This window comes from Sinocyclocheilus anshuiensis, unplaced genomic scaffold (genome assembly GCF_001515605.1).
Source record: "Sinocyclocheilus anshuiensis isolate Anshui unplaced genomic scaffold, SAMN03320099.WGS_v1.1 scaffold1292, whole genome shotgun sequence".
Lineage (NCBI taxonomy): Eukaryota > Metazoa > Chordata > Actinopteri > Cypriniformes > Cyprinidae > Sinocyclocheilus > Sinocyclocheilus anshuiensis.
In genome coordinates, this window is record NW_015544215.1 from 461,976 (window position 1) to 479,075 (window position 17,100).

General features: G+C 36.5%; 1 protein-coding gene across 1 annotated transcript in view; it reads left to right on the forward strand.

Moving 5' to 3' along the window:
- LOC107697229 (t-SNARE domain-containing protein 1-like) overlaps positions 1-17,100 on the forward strand; it is a 60,309-nt gene that overhangs the window by 31,203 nt on the left and 12,006 nt on the right. The window contains exons 3-4 of the mRNA XM_016497934.1: positions 12,018-12,095; positions 12,215-12,284. Coding sequence (XP_016353420.1) covers positions 12,018-12,095; positions 12,215-12,284 — 148 coding nt within the window. The remainder of the gene's footprint in view (positions 1-12,017; positions 12,096-12,214; positions 12,285-17,100) is intronic.

Here is a 17,100-nt window from a genome sequence, read left to right on the forward strand (position 1 = left end):
CATCATGGGATCAATAAGCCATATGGCTAATTTTAAGTACCATTCTGCCTCGTCTGAGTTCTGATGTGTTTAGTAACAAGTAATACGCCTCTTATATTAAACATTGTCTTCGATAGTCAATGGTAGAAGAAGAGCTTGTTAGATCATTCAAAATGTTTGAGCATTTCGCCAGCTCTGTTAAATCAACAACAACAACAAAAAAAGCTGCAGCTTAAAATATTACATTCCTAAAAGAAATACGGAAAACTCTTCTGTTGTGGGCAGATTAAAACCTTAAACCTTAAAGTGTTAGTGAATGCCAGGTTTTAATATATACACGACCTCAACTGATTTACACATAGTGATTAATATCAGAGCAGCATAACCAAGTACATATTGGCTTACTTTTTATTTTTAGTTCACTCTGTACACATAATCTGGGTTGACCTTTCATTGACGCACTTCAGCCGTAACCGTAAAACAAAACGTATCAAGCAAGGAAGGAGAACTAAGCATAATGAGATGGTGTTTACTTTTACTCACACTTTCCCTAACTATACTGTGACTAGCAAGTATGCTAAGTCATTTGCTGGTGCTTATGTCATTTCAAATGCTTTCCACATTCTTCTGTGGAACACAAAAAAATAATTTCCATTATAACTAAACATATTTCTGTCATGATAACTTTCGGAGAGTTTAGCATGGCAATATACCAGTAGCGAACAGTGACTCTTGAGCCTAGGCCCTCTCCCCCTACCCTCGTCGGGGGAAAAACTAGCAGCCTAGCTTACGGTGTCCTCTTCTAAAAGTCATCTTTGACAATTCCACCTCTGAAACAAGAGGCTATCCAGCCTTAAGGCGGTCGCACACTGGACGACATGTGCAGCCCTGCACCACACCGCACCGCACCGTGTCTTTAAAATTCCCACACATTGTTTTCCATGACTGTATGCACACCGGCGGCGCCACCGGCGACTGTCCATGGATCCCGACTCCGGGCGCTGTTCATAATCCTGCCACGCCACAGAGCGCCTCAGCGCCACTCACATCATTTTCCATTAAATTACATTATATTTGTCCCAAATTATTGTTAATGTACATAATGACTTCATCCTACGTTGGAAGATTGTGTATTGTGCATTTTTCAGCAAAACTTTGTCTTTCTGTGGCTCTAATAAATTCCGTGATTCATTGAGCTATAGATCGCGAATTAGCGACAGACACTTCATGACAAACAAGCAGTGTTTATAATATATAATATTATTATTGGCTCAGCAGTCTAGTAAATGTGCTCACTTACGTTATTTGCGGCTTCCATCGTGATGTGAATAATAGCTAGTTAGTTTATCAACATATATTTTTTTTTTCTGAGAGATCCCCACAGCGGAACTTACATAAGGTTAGTGATAACAAGGCACGCCCATTTAGAGGAAAGATATGATTGGTCAATTTTTCTGTCATTCTAAATTACTCCCCCATTGATTTACTATTGCTTGGCCTTCTGTAATTTCATAGCTGGACCACCAAACACAGAGCCGCAAACGCTAGGCAGAAACATTCTAATATGGAGAAAATGGGCGGAATTCATAAGTCCATTCACTGAATACGCAGATTTGAAGAGTTTTTTTTTTTTTTCACAGAAGTTGTATTTATTTTATTTAGATGATGTTTGTCAAATTATGAATGGCTTAAATAAAATTAGTAATAATTAATTTTTGTTCTTAAAAAATATTATATTTTAAAACATTTATTTAAAAATTGTAAATGTTTTTACAATAAGTTAGGCCCTCTCTGAGGGCCTAGAGGGCCCTGACAGTTCCCCACTGCAATATACATGGCAATGTTAATGTGTTTGGTCTTGGTGGAATATATATATATATATGTAAGCGAGCTCATTGGCTGCTGATGTGAAAAGAAACCAATCAGCTGTGCAGTGTGAATAATGATGTCATTATTTCAGATTGAGTTAGAACCAATCGGCCTGCGCCTTCTAGAGTTTCATGACAGAACTGTGTGATATTGCGAACGTGTACCTGCCTTAAAGGAATAAATCACCCAAAAATGAAAATGTACTCACCTTCAGGCCATCCAAGATCATCAGAACAGATTTGAAGAAATCACTTGCTCACCAATGGATCCTCAGCAGTGAATGGGTGCCGTCAGAATGAGAGTCCAAACAGCTGATTAAAAACATCACAATAATCCACAAGTAATCCACACAACTCCAATCGATTAATGTCTTGTGAAACAAGAAACTGTTTCTAAGAAACAAATTAATTTTTAAGACATTTTAACTTTAAATCATTGCTTCTGAACAAAATACAAGTCCATTATCCATAAAAACTCTTTATGTTCCTGTTCCAGATCTGTTCTGATAAAGAGCTTATTGATAGATAGATAGATAGATAGATAGATAGATAGATAGATAGATAGATAGATAGATAGATAGATAGACAAATGGCTGCAATATAACAAAGAGTGAAAAATTTAAGGGGGTCTGAATACTTTCCGTACCCACTGTATGTGTATGTAGCTACTTAAAAGCAAGAAAAACTTTTGCACACTATGCCTTCCTGTGGTTGTTGTGTATTACAGATAATGGCATGCGTCACGGACCGTGTCATACGTGTGAATTTAAGTGACATATTCAGTTCACATTAATTCATTTGCATGAATACAATATGTTTTACAGGAACACGTTGGTACGAAAGTGAGCAGCTGAAATGTCAGTCTAACAGCATGTGCCTTTTGTTGGCTGTGTTGTGGTTAAGTAGAGTTTATGTTTTTATCAGAGCCGTGCAGGAGAAAGGGCTGTGACAAATGTAAGAGAACATCTTAAGAAAGGAAAACAACCTCTTCCTCGCACAGAACCTCTCACAATCAAAACATGCAAAAGCAAATAGCGTCTTTTTTTCACACAGTGTGACCTTGGTAAATCACACATTGTGAGATCTCTCGCTCAGTCTGAGCGCTCGTCTGCTGCCGCTCCCACAAGACAACAGCGAGAGAGCGAGGCAGCTTGAGCTGTAAGAGACAGGGCTTTGATCACAGGCAGACCTGCGTTCAGGAGGCTGTCAGCTTTGCTGTGTTTGGGCTCCTGCATCAGGCTGGCTGAAGAGGGGCTCAGGCGATGATCAAAGCCGGGGTTAAGTCTCTAATGGAGTTGTCAGTCGAGCTAATCTTTCCCCATTGATTATGGAACTGTGGTGAGCATAAGAGACTTTAGAAACACACAAAGGACAGCTATGCACAAAGAACATGTGTATATATATATACAGTGGGTACGGAAAGTATTCAGACCCCCTTAAATTTTTCACTCTTTGTTATATTGCAGGTGACAAATGTAAGAGAACACATTAAAGGAAAACAACATCTTCCTCGCACAGAACCTCTCACAATCAAAACATGCAAAAGCAAATAGCGTCTTGTTTCACACAGCATGACCTCAGTAAATCACACATTGTGAGATCTCTCTCTTAGTCTGAGCGTTTGTCTGCTGCCGGTCCCACAGGACAACAGCAATAGAGTGAGGCAGCTTGAGTTCTAAGAGACATGGCTTTGATCACAGGCAGACCTGCGTTCAGGAGGCTGTCAGCTTTGCTGTGTTTGGGATCCTGCATCAGGCTGGCTGAAGAGGGGCTCAGGCGATGATCAAAGCCGGGGTTAAGTCTCTAATGGAGTTGTCAGTCGAGCTAATCTTTCCCCACCTCTCCCCTGCCAAACCTTTTAACTCCCCTCCAGCAGCATATGCGTTTCTCTGCTGTTCTCTCTCTTCCTCCAACGCTCGATCTTTCTCTGTCACTCCGTTTACCGCTGTCGTTCTCCTTCTCCTCCTGTCCGTCTTCAGTCTCTTCCAGCTAAGCAGCACCAACGCTCTCTCCTGTTTTCTCTTCATCTGCTGCTTTGTTTGTTTTCTTCTTTCCTTCCTTTTCCCCTTGCTTCTGTCTTTCTTTCTTCCTTCTTTGCTTGCTTCCTTCTTTCCTTCCTTCCTTTTCCTCTTCTATCTGTCTTTCTACCATCACTCCATCGAGACTTCCTTCCCACATGGAAACTTCCTTTTCTTGCTTCTTTTCTTATTTGTGACCCTGGACCACAAAACCAATTCAATAATTTTGACCCATACAATGTATCTTTGGCTATTGCTACAAATATACCCCAGCGACTTAAGACTGGTTTTGTGGTCCAGGGTCACATTTGCTTATTCCTTTTTCCTTCTTTCTACCATCAGTTCCTTCCTCTCTCACTTTCTTTTCTTCTCCTTCTTTTCATTGTCTTTCTGCAATCACATTTTCTTTTTCTTTCTTTCTTTCTTTCTTTCTTTCTTTCTTTCTTTCTTTCTTTCTTTCTTTTCTGCCATCTTTCTGCCATCACTGTTTCTTCCTTTCTGCCATCCCATTCTCACTTTCTTTTCATTGTCCTTCCTTCCTTCAATCATTCCTGCCTACCTGCAGGCGCTGTCACAGCACAGCCTGACCATATCTGCTCCTGTCATGGTGTTAACTGCACTGTTGTCTCCCTCCTCCCTCACAGCACACAGGAAAAAGGCTCTTGTCATAAGACGACCGTCTGAGTAGAACCCAGCGCATGTGGTTAGTCAGTGTCTGGATAAGGCATCAGCCTCTGCTGTGTTCATTAGGGAGGTTTGCGGGGTGGAAAGACTAATGAAGGGACACTGAAACACCAGCAGGTACCGCACAGCCGCCATGAGTGGCCAAACCCGGGGCGTGCTCTCTGTCCACGCTGCAACGATCCAAACAGAAGGAAGAAATTAGCTCAGGTGTCGTGATTCGTTCAGAGAAGTGGAACAAACAGCGTGACACCACACACGCACATACAGCTACAAAACAAGGCCTGATTGTCTGCCTGTACTATGCCATGCCTGGGTGTGTTTGTAAGATCCCTTTTTCAGGGATCTTTGGCATTGTGAGTCTGGGTTTTACATATAAGTTCAATTACTGCACTTTTGTCTCATTCTCAGAATTGCAACCCTCTTCTCCAAGTGCAATTTAATGTAAACCAGTATTATTGTCTGTAACCATATTGCATGTTACCGAGACAAAATGTGAAAAGCAAATTGACTAAGGAGTAAAGGTCCTTTTGCTCACAGAAGTAATCAAGCATTCCATGATTACCTAGAAAGGCCACGCCGTGCGTCAATGTCTTGATTGCGTTGTAATTGGTGGGCTTGGGGAGGTGGGGGTCTTTTAGTACATTTCAGTATGGATTGTGAGATTACATCAGTGTAATGAGAACACATTTCATAATGTTTAGCGACAAGTTAAGTGCTGAGAAAGACTGGAAATGTCAAACATTATGTGTTAAATACCCATTAACATACTTGAGCCTTATTTTTTCTCTTTCTCTTGTAAAATGAGCAAAATGACTGTCCTTGGTTTGGTGTCCAAGCTGAATAAACCAAACCTAATTGGGTACATTATGGATTTGTCTGCACCAAAAAGGTCTCAAATGCTTGGAAAGCACATTCACATTAATTTGTACAAGTGTGTGTGTGTATTTGCAGAAGAAGACTCAAAGGAGGGTGCAAAGCACTGCCAGAACCTACCAATGCACTCACTGAAGCTGCTCATGCTGTGCTCGCAACCTAAAACACACAGTGACTTCTGGTGTTGATGACAGCAAATAAACATGCGTGCAATAAGCAGTGCACTTCAGGCTGGGGTTCTAAGTATTTTGAAAAAGCAATCAACTAAACTGAGCATATTTTGAGGTACTAAAACATTCTGTAGTGTGCATGGAGCCTTTTTACTCTGGGAAAAAATAATTTCCTTAATCAGTGTATTTGACTTCTCCATCCTTAAAACACCATAAATTTACTCGAGTAGCAAGGTATTAAGACTTATTTTCAGAAAAAATATATATTGAATTATTATAATTTTTTTTGTTGTTCTTGCCCCGGTGGCAAAGTGTTCTAGTTTTAAGTTAAATGTAACAAATTTAAAAAAAGCCTGTGCTTAAAAAAAAAACTAAACTATTTGCCAAAGTGCTAAAAAAAACTGAACATAACTCAAGATACACTGCCGTTCAAAAGTTTGGGGCCAGTAAGATTATTAAATTTTTTAAAATAAATGTATAACTTTTACATTAATATAATACTTAAAAAAAAAACGATATCTTTTATACAGCAACAGCATTAAATTGATCATACGTGATAGTAAAAACTTCCACATTGCTGCAGAATATTTCTATCTCAAATAAATGCTGTTCTTTTCAAACTTTCTATTCATTAAAGAATCCTGGAAAAAAATGTATCATGGTTTCCACCAAAATATTAAGGAGCACAACTGTTTCAATGTTTGTCTGTCATTCATTCGTTCGTTCGTTCGTTCATTCATTCATTCAATGTAATTAATTAATTCATTCATTCATTAATTTATTCAATGTCATTACATTCTATTTCTGCTGCTCTAACAGACATAAAAGTGATATCGCTATAGACAATTCTCAAATTTACAGAACTTATACTGTTCCATGCCATGATTGGGAATTCAGAATCTAGTATTTAAGAAAGTCATGTGATGGTTCATCACTTCATGATCCTTTATAATAATAGACAGATAAAAACTGAATTATGATTTCAGCATTTTTTGACTAAAACTCTCATGTCAGTGCTTGAAGCACTCACACATGCATTGCATTCCTTAGTGAGTCATTGTGCGACAGGCCTGGTGCTTGCACTGCGGGGATAAGGACCCGTCTCACACTGTATTACACATATCGTCTGACAGCCATCTCTGGCCTGTAAACCCGTCTCTAGGCTCATCTCAGCTTTTTTTTACCCTCTGTTGCAGCTCCCAGGCTATACATGGGATTACGTTCTAGTGTTTGAATTTGCGTTTTTCCGATTGTGTGTGTGTGTGTGTGTGTGTGTGTGTGTGTGTGTGTGTGTGTGTGTGTGTGTGTGTGTGCGCGCGTGTGTGAGAGTGAGAGAGAGAGAGCCACATGCTGACCTCATGCATAACAAGGAGAAAGCTTTTGATTAAGTCATTTCCTGATTTGAGAGTATAATTGAACACCCTGCAGAATCTGCATTTGCAGCCTTGCCGAACAATTCAGAAAGGGCAGAAGTTAATTTGTCCTGTGTCCTAGATATTTAAGAACAATTTTCTCACCCCTGACTAGAGAAAGTGCTTTGTGGTTTTGTTTTTCCTACAACGCATTTTGTCTCTGTTTATTTCCAGAGGCTCCTACTCTCAAATCCTAAAATGTACTTTCTGAGCTCTCCTAATTTCCATTACTTTCCTTCATAGATTATGCTTTGCCCCGTCTGATTTTGACTCAACTTCCACACGTTTCTATTATACAATATGATTTAGTAAAAGTATTGATACGTATAGATATTATAGATAAGTAGATTTTCATTTCCAGAAATAATTATCAGCTTCAAAAGTTTAATCTAAGCATGCCTCAGGTTGTAGGATTTAGTTCTGTTTTAAATTAAATGTCAGAGCCATTTTCATGACACTCTGTCTGTCTTGTTTTCTGTTGAGGGAGCACTATTTATGCTAAAAAACAAAGAGAAAAAAAACAACCTAATAATGGATCACAATTAAGTATGCAAATATTACAATGACCCTATCAATGGTTGTTTACATTTGGAATGCTGTACAATCTAACTGTACGTTAAATTGGAATTTTTCAAGTCTATAGTCTATAATATTTTATAGTATAAAGTTAAAATAAAATTAAAATCCAGAAATATGGAAAACATCTTAAGTAGAACCTGTCCTGAATTTACTGAGGTGTCGTGTAGCAGAAACATAGCTACAAGTGCTGAATACAGCAGAAAATGTGCTTAACCTATTTGCCAACACAATCTTTTGCAATATAGGCTTTTATGCAGAAATATAACATGATGAAATGAGCTACTCATCCATTGTTTGAAAAAGACATCTGTCAGGCTTAATGCAAATTACACACTAATATGTGACAGGCACATTAACAGTGCATTTTGTTTAGTAAATCTGACTGAATCCAAATAATTTGATAATTTTTTTAAGCTACATTTTGTTCTTTGGGTTCACTGTAGTTTTAAGGTAAGCAATAACCACATTTTTGACACCTTACCTAGTGATAATCTTTCAGGTAATATTAATATATATATATTTTTAAACCATCGTCATTCCATAAATAGCCACGCACAGCACCTTTAACTATTTGAATGTAAATGTGAGTCTAGTTTGAATGGTATGAACTGAATACATTGCAGAACGAACAACAGTAGTAGAACAATAAACAGTGAAGTCCTTATTAAATAGATTTTTTATTGCAGTCAGCCAAAATACAGTGTCATATTTTAAAAAAATATGTATGGTTTTATTTATTTAATATCTTCATTTTCCACATAGCATTGAATGAGTTACTTTAGTCATAGTTTTGTGTTCTTATTTTCCTGTATTTAAATTGTGAGGTGTTCTAGTTTCAGATTAGATGGAACAACATGATCATTGACTGTGGCACAGACACAAAACAAATAGCAAATAGACAGATAGCACCATATGGTGATAGAAAAAAAATGTCAGAGATTCCCAACGCAGAAAGTGTGTGTGTGATGGGAGTTTAGCTGAATCTAGGTCTCATGAAAGGTTGAGAGCGAATCCTGCTGGGTCTTCTCAAATGCGCACAGGAAGTAGTGCCCTTGTGTTTCCCACTTCTTAGACCACACCTACTGTATATGAAGGGATACTCCTCAATGCAGAGTGGAATGAATATGGAACATCCATCTATCACAGTGATGGAGGAGAGAGTATGAGAGTTGTACGCATAGCTGGAGGCCAGTGGAGATAACCGTAAGGGCACAAAAGGTTGTTTCCCTGAAAAATGATCCACTGAGAACAGCTTATCACCTTTTGTACTGCACGCACACACACACATATACACAAACACATCTGGCTGGAAGCAGTCAAATGGATAATGTTACACGCTTCTCGCTGTCATGTAAAATACACACCAAAAATATATATACGTATATTTTTATTTTTAATCTGCTCATGTTAAACTATTAGTCACATGGATCCCCATTTCCTTGCTCTTGAACTGGTTAATAACATAATTTATCATGTTTTAGCATTGAGAACATTTCAGTGATGATCAATGTTTATTGATGTTGCCTATACAAGTCAGCTCTACAGTCATCAACGTGTCCTGTACTGGGGCTTTGGTTTACTATGAAACATTCTTAAAGGAAAAGTTCACCTAAAAATGAAAATTTGCTGACAAAATGACTCACCCTCAGGCAATCCATAATGTAGATGAGTTTGTTTCTTTATTAGAACAGATCTGGAAATAATTTGGAAATTTAGGATTACATATTGCTCACCAATGAATCCTCTGCAGTGAATGGGTGCCGTCAGAATGAGAGTTCAAACAGCTGATAAAAACATCACAATAATCCACATGACTCCAGTCCATCAATTAACATATTGTGAAGCAAAAAGCTGTGTGTTTGTAAGAAACAAATAATTTTTAATTCCAAATGGCTGTTTCCAGCTAAAAAGTGAAAAAATCCAGTTTCACTTTCTCCAGTGAAAAAGTTGTCTCATGTGAATCAGGAGAGAAATATGCACAGATCAAACATAATTTACAAGCCCATGAAAACATCTCAAAACAGAGTTTAAATAAATGTGTTGGTAGATTTTGATTTTTGGTTTGAAGACAACAGAACATGAACATTTTCTTAGCATTATTATGATTATGAACTTTATTTTGGCCAGAATCAATGGCTTAAAGTTAAAACGCCTTATTGTTGGAATTGCTTATTACAAACACTCATTTCATTTTCACAAGATGTTAACAGATAGACCGAATTTGTATGGGTTACGTGTTGATTACTGTGAAGTTTGAACTCTCATTCTGACGGCACCCATTCACTGCAGAGGATCCATTGGTTGAGCAAGTGATATAATGCTAAATTTAAATTAATTTTTTTCCTAATACTTTTCAATCTCCGTTTTCACTCTGCTTTAATGATAGTTGAAGCATGACTGTAGAGATAAATGAGGGTTTCGTCTCCCTCTAGCATCTTCCTGAGCAGCATCCATGAGTTCTTTGTTCTTCCTCAAGTCTCTCGCCCTTATTTGTAAAGTAAAAAAAAAAGGTAACACTTTCTATGAAGCCCGTATTTATAATACATTATAAGGGTATTCTTAAGGCATATGATATCTGATCTTATGGCAGTTTGAGAGAAAACAATGTTATTATTATTATTACTTATAGGTGGTCTTTGACCACTTTAAGTAAAGTAGCATAAGAAAAATGGCAAGATATGAGACTTATAATACATTATAACTATGAGAAATATAATCCATTGTAAAAGTGGATGCAATGTGTTCAATTGGTTATAAATCATCATACTCTTAAAAGCTATAACCACAAATAAGTAAATATTATAATATATTAAAACTGTTCTTATGAATATTCATGAGATGATACAACATATTATAAGGTTTTTTATAATGCATTATGCATTCATTATAATGCCTTAAGAATAACCTTATAATGTATTATAAATACGGGCTTCATAGAAAGTGTTACCAACAAAAATCATTGAGGAGTTATTTTGGGTGCCGCAATAATGCTTCAGTGGACCAACAAGAATCATGGACAGCAATATTTGCTGCTCTTCCCTTTCCTCCTCCTTTCTGTCTTTACCTGCATCCCCTGTACCAAGTCCAAACCCTCTCTTAGAGTTGAATATGCATCTGTGCAAAAGATTGCCTGCGATTTTCCCCTCTCAAGAGCAAGTGCATTAGAGCACAGATGAAGAGTTGTGAAAAACAGCACGTCAATTACAGTCATTTTGAGGGCAGAGGTAGACAAAAGCTGAGAGATGACATATTTGTGTGCATGTGCGCAGGACCAGTGGGTTGTACTTTGATACAGAGGTTGTGCAGTGGATTTTGGTTAAGAGCTCTTGATGATTACCTGTTCTTATCAGGGTGAGCATGATACATGCTTTTGATGAAGAAAATGACTGCGCCCACACGCCCATTTGGGTGGCTCACGACTCTGTCTGTTTAGGCCTAGCTGCTGCCCAGAAACCTGGTGTGTTTTTGATTCTGCTTTGTTTGGCTTCACTTAGCAGAAATATGGAGACCCCCATGAGTAGGATGTGCCAGCTAAATAAAGAGAAACTATAATCATACTCATAGTCAAAGCACTATGCAATAATAGTGATTTTTACCAAAGGTAAGAGTTTAAATTAATTAATTAATTAATTTATCCTATTTATAATACATCAATAAATAAATGCATAAATATTCTACCAAAAATGTGGGATTGGTAAGATGTCATGATTTCTTATGTTTTTGAAAGAAGTAAATATTTTGTTCACCAATTTATTTGAATTTGTATTATAAAAATACAGTTATAATACAGGTAACGTTTGAAATAATATTACAATTTAAAATAACTGTGTTCTATTTTAAAATATTTTAAAATTGAATTTATTCCTCTGATGGAAAAGCTGAATTTTCAGCATTACTACTCCAGTTTGTACCATCACATCACCCTTCAGATTTTTAAAAAATGATTATCAACTTCAAAAACAGTTGTGCTGCTTAATATTTTCATGGAAACAATGAAAACTTTTTTTTTTTCTCCCCAGGATTATTTTATGACTAGAAAGTTCAAAAGAACTAAAAGTATAAACTAGTGTAAACTAGTAGTGCAATTTTTCAATAATTCATCTAATCTATTAATAATCACAATGAACTTTTCTTCACAAAGTAAATTTGTTATTAGCCTTTAGGCTGTTTGTAAGCAATGTGACATTTATTATTAATAATACATTTAAGTGGTTAACATTAATAATGAATTTAACTATTGTGTGGTCACAGCAGTTTTGAATGTTCTTCATCCAATCAGGTTTGTGTCTACTATTTGTTTTAACATCACCGGCTTAGAATAAATTGGCAGTGTAATATTTTAACATCAAATAAATGACAACCATCATCTTTTAAGGATGTGCTCACAATTTAAATACAATTTTGTCAAATATCAATACTTTTTTCCCTCTACAGCTACGCAAGTCAGTCCCTCAGAGCTGCAAGACGTTTTCCAGGAAACCTCCTCTAACATCTTCCAGATCAATGCTAACGGTGAGTTTAAAAAGCCTCCAAATATTCTGAACTCGATAGAGAGCCATTAAGCATGTTGTAAGTTGTAAGGTGAAATTGACAAAATTAAAAACAAAGCAATTTCTGTCTGTCTTTTTCAGTGGTAACACTAGAGAAAAACCTTCAATCGCTGGGAACATCCAGAGACACAGCAGAGCTACGGCAGAGTTTGTAAGTTAACACACATGCGCAAACCTGAGCGTGCATGCTAATAACACATTGATGTTGAGTGCATATATAATTTTAGATAATTTGATATTTATAAATAAACTCCCAGGACCTTTTATTGCAGCAGAGAAAAGTAGATTTGTACTAGATTCCGATGCGATGATATTCCCTCACAGGCCTTCAGTGGTTTTAATAGCTTCCCTTTTGCTGACTCTATAGAGCTCTTTAAAACCGACCAACATCTGAGTGCTTGCTCTCACTGTTTCATCACCTACCGCCCAGCATGTATTGATTACTCATCTGACTTCTGTAGTCAGGATGCCGCAATTACTAAATTTCTTTCCGATGACAAAGTAGCTGCATGGTCTGAAATTGCAGTTTTTTGAAATGCATTACACAATCTGTGTCCAGTGGCGAATCATCAATTATATCAGCCATTTTTTGTTAATGAAAGCACTGAAAACCTAATGCTGTCTAGAGTGTGTGTGTGTGGTTGTTTTTATTTCCCTTGAAGAATCACCATCCCTAAGGCGCAACGTGACATCTATTGTTTGCTATAAAGCCTTTGGGCAGATTGGCTGCCTAAAACCAAATGACATAAGCAGCAATGTCTTTCTGCTGCTACACCCTCTGCTGTTCTTATGGAGTGACTACATGCTAGATAATAAAGAATTACGAGCTAAAATTATATCACGAATTGCATTAGCGTGTAACATTTCCCTTGTGTGCTGCTGCAGTCTTGTCTTGTAGGGAATTGTACGAAGTGTAGGTTTATTGCAGACAGCTAGTCTCAAGCACACCTGAGTCATTAGCTGATGTGAAAAGTCTAGTGTGCAAAATATCTGTGATATATTTGTTGTATCCACTTCATTAGCGTCTGCATGTATATTCAACAAAGTTGCACCTGCTTCTCTTGCTTTTTCTTTGCGTCTCTCACTTTTTCAGTCTTTTGAACTCTCCATTAGGGATGAATGTTACAAATCCACTGGAGTTCCTTAATGATTTTGTTAATGATTCTGTCAGTAATTTAAGAATAATTGGACATAGCTATATACATATAAAAGGATGCCTATATTTTTGTGAAACATTTTTTTTTTATTTAATAAATTACCTTTTTTATGAGTAAACTCTGTTCAAACATTAATGTATGAACATTCACCAGTAATTACAATGATTTCAATGAGTAGTTAACCCAAAAAAATGTATTCTGTAGAACACAAATGGTGGGTTTTAAAGATTTGTGCTGGACGCTTATTTCCATGCAGCTACAAAGAATGGAAAGCAAGGCTTTCTAGCTTTAAACAGATACAAAAGCACCATAAACGTCTAATAAAAGTAGTTTGTATGAGTCATGCACTACATTCCAAGTTTTCTGAAGCCATATGATGTAAAGCAATCATTATTCACTGTGAACCTTGACTTCTGTTCTAACTGTATTTGGCATGTTCATAAGAGAAGTAAATAATGCCAGAATTTTCATTTTTTGATGAACTATCTATTTGTCTCATTGTGAGCGATGTGTTAAGGAGGATACACAATACACAATAACAATTCTCTGATTCAGTCAGTGAGTCATTAGACTGATTCACACTGACAACTCAAGCGTTTGAGACTGATTTGAGTCTTTTTGAGTGATTCATTAAAAAGAACAGCTCATAAGTCAACGGAAGTCCATAAATATCAACATGAGCAAACCAGCTACAATGAGTGAATATAAAATACCAAACTCACTGTAGCTCATGCTTCTCACAATTTTTATTTTTTATTTTTTTTTTGCTGTTTCTTAGTTGACCTTGAATGTGCTTCCCTTTGTGCCAGGCTTAATCCTGCTGCTCCAAACAGGGCACTTGACAGCAACCCCCTCTCTTGCCCTCTCTGTCGCTTGTTCTCTGACTCTACCCATTTTCTTACTCTTTCTGCCCTCTGCTGCACCCCAGCCATGATTCTATTACAGCCAGTTTCCACGGAAACCTCGCAGTTCCAGGGTCATACCTCCCAGATGGCGATATGTCGCCCAAAGGCCCTGGCAGACTGACCCCCCAAACATCGTCACACGCATACACACACAAACATTCACATGCTCTACAATGTCACAGGCAATCAAGATATGGACTGCCAGTGCGCTAAAAATGCACTAACTGAGTGGACTTCAGAGACTGGCAATAAAAGAGACAGATGAGGCACATGGCCACTGTTTTGTGCGATTTGTGGGTATTTTGTTGCATGACTTCATCTATAAAAATGTTTTTTTGATAACCTGTAGAAATGGAATGACATCTTAAAAAATTTCAAGTGAGACTTCAACCACTAATTAAAAAAAAATAAAAAATTAATGATGCCGGTCAATCAAACAGAGCACATCAGAAAGGGAGTGCAGTCACTATTAAACATCAAATTTAGGTTTTTAATAACTTTAAATAGCAATATTTCTATAGGTGTTGCATTATATTTTATGAGCAGTAACTTTAGCCTATGCCAGTGTTTGCTTTATATTGCAATTATACAGCATACTATTAAAATTATATATTATTGCAACTTATGTATTTAACCATTATTGCTCAAAAATTATTTATTAATTCAGTAAGGACATATTAAACTGATAAAATAATGCTACAAAATACTTTTATTTAACATAAATGCATCATATAATAAATAAATAAATACATACATACATGCATACAGAACATTAAACAGCACAACTGTTGTCAGCATTGGTAATAATAATAAGAAATGTCTCTTGAGTACCAAATGAGCAATTTAAAATGATTGTTGGATAATCATGTGATGGCTGCTAAAAAATTAAGTTGTGCCATCACATGAATAAATTACATTTTAAAATATATTCATGTTGAAAACAGTTATTTAAAATTGTAATAATATTTGCACAATATTACTGTTCCTACTGTAACTTTGATTAAATAAATGCAGTCTTGGTAAGCACTTCTTTCAAAAGCAGTACATTCTTTTTTTCGTTTCTTTTCTTTTCTTTTGTATAGTGTACTTTGTTGAACATTGTTCAAAGGTGATAATTTGGCATGTAATCAAGAAAGAAAGCATAAATAAATGTAATAAAAATAGTAATAAATGGACAATAAATTAACTATCACAAAGCATTTTAGAATAATAAAAAGAGATTAAATGATTATTTAAAAAAAATAACTAGTTGTAGCCCTGCTCTCAAGTTTTAGCTTGACAACTTACAACTCTAAGTGTTTGTACACGTGCAGTGCATCGTATTCCAGTGAAAAATCACTTGGCTAATTAAATTCGACCCATCTTTGTAATCATAGAAACACACACGCAGCAAAACTAAGTGGATTAATCGTTCACACCCTTTGTTTGTCATTGTGCTCTTTAGAGCATTACACATTCCGCTCTGCTGTGTACAGGGCTTCTGAGAGACGCTCTTAGTCTTTGGAGTGTAGGACACACTGCACTGTCCGTCCTCGTCTCTGCTGAGGATTCTGTAGACAGAAGGTGAGCCTTATGCTGAGAAGCCTGTAAGGACCAAAATTACATTCAAGTAGATGGTCGTATCAAAAAGGTGCCTCGAATGTTTGCTCAAAAAATCAAAATTATGGCATTATTTACCCTCTGTGAATTTCCTTCTTTTGTATACCACAAATGGAGATGTAGCGTGTCATGTTTTATTAATTTATATGCAAACACAAGATTTCATGAGAGCAGCAGCAGATGAGAAACGTTTCAGTGAGAAATTATTTGAGTTTCAGTGTTCTTTCTCACACAAAGCTATCGTATGACTTCAGAAGACTTGGGTGCATGAGTGTTTTGGGGTGCTTTTAGTAGTTTCTGGACCTTGACAGCCTCTATTCACAGACTTTCATTGTATGGAAAAGAGCAGCACCATTCAAAAATGTCCTATTTTGTGTTCAGAGGAAGAAAGAAAGTCATATAGGTTCGAAACAACACGAGGATTAGTAAATGATGACAAGAATTTTCATCTGTGGGTTACATATTGTTTACACAATGGCAGTAAATTATTCATAATGTATTGATTTGCACTAATTCTCTTAAACTTTCCTTTCTAAAAAATCCTATTCAAAAAGTGGAATTGCACACACCAGCTGCTAGTCAGGTGAATATAATTACACAGAAAATGGAGAGGCCACACAATTAGTTTAATTTGACATTTTTTGTGATTTTATTAATTACAGTAGCTTTTCATCACCTCACAAACCCCCTGCAATTCTTTCAGGAACCCCAGTTTGATGCACTTAATGCACTTCATGATGTTGATAACAACGATTGGAGAATATTATCTTATTAGTTAGGTCAAAAGTAATCTAAAAGTAGTTAGAATAATGTGTATTCCAATAGATTACATTACTAACTACAATTTCCATTATGTAATTTGTAATCAATAATGGACTTCTTTTTGTAAGTAATCTACCCAGCACTGACTATTCATTTTATGATGTTGAGGATAAAAATCAGGATGTCATAGGTACCATAGTTTACCACTGCTGCGAATCAGATATTATATTCAGTATTTCATATTAGTGATTACCATACAGGCAATCATATACATTGCAATATTGTATTTCCGCAGAAAAAAAACATACCCAATATCAGACATGACAGTAATATTATGATTCAGTAATACAATCTTGGCGGAAGACCAAGCATGTCTATTATTAATCGTCTGATCTCCTAAGCAAATGCAAAGTTAACTATGCATTATCAGAGCAATCAGAAAATGAACAGATGATTAAAAGCGACTTCTACATCACCTCAAGCTTTCAAAGCAAAACAAGTGCAATTTACTTGCAAACTCATCTAGCTAATTTCACTTCTATTA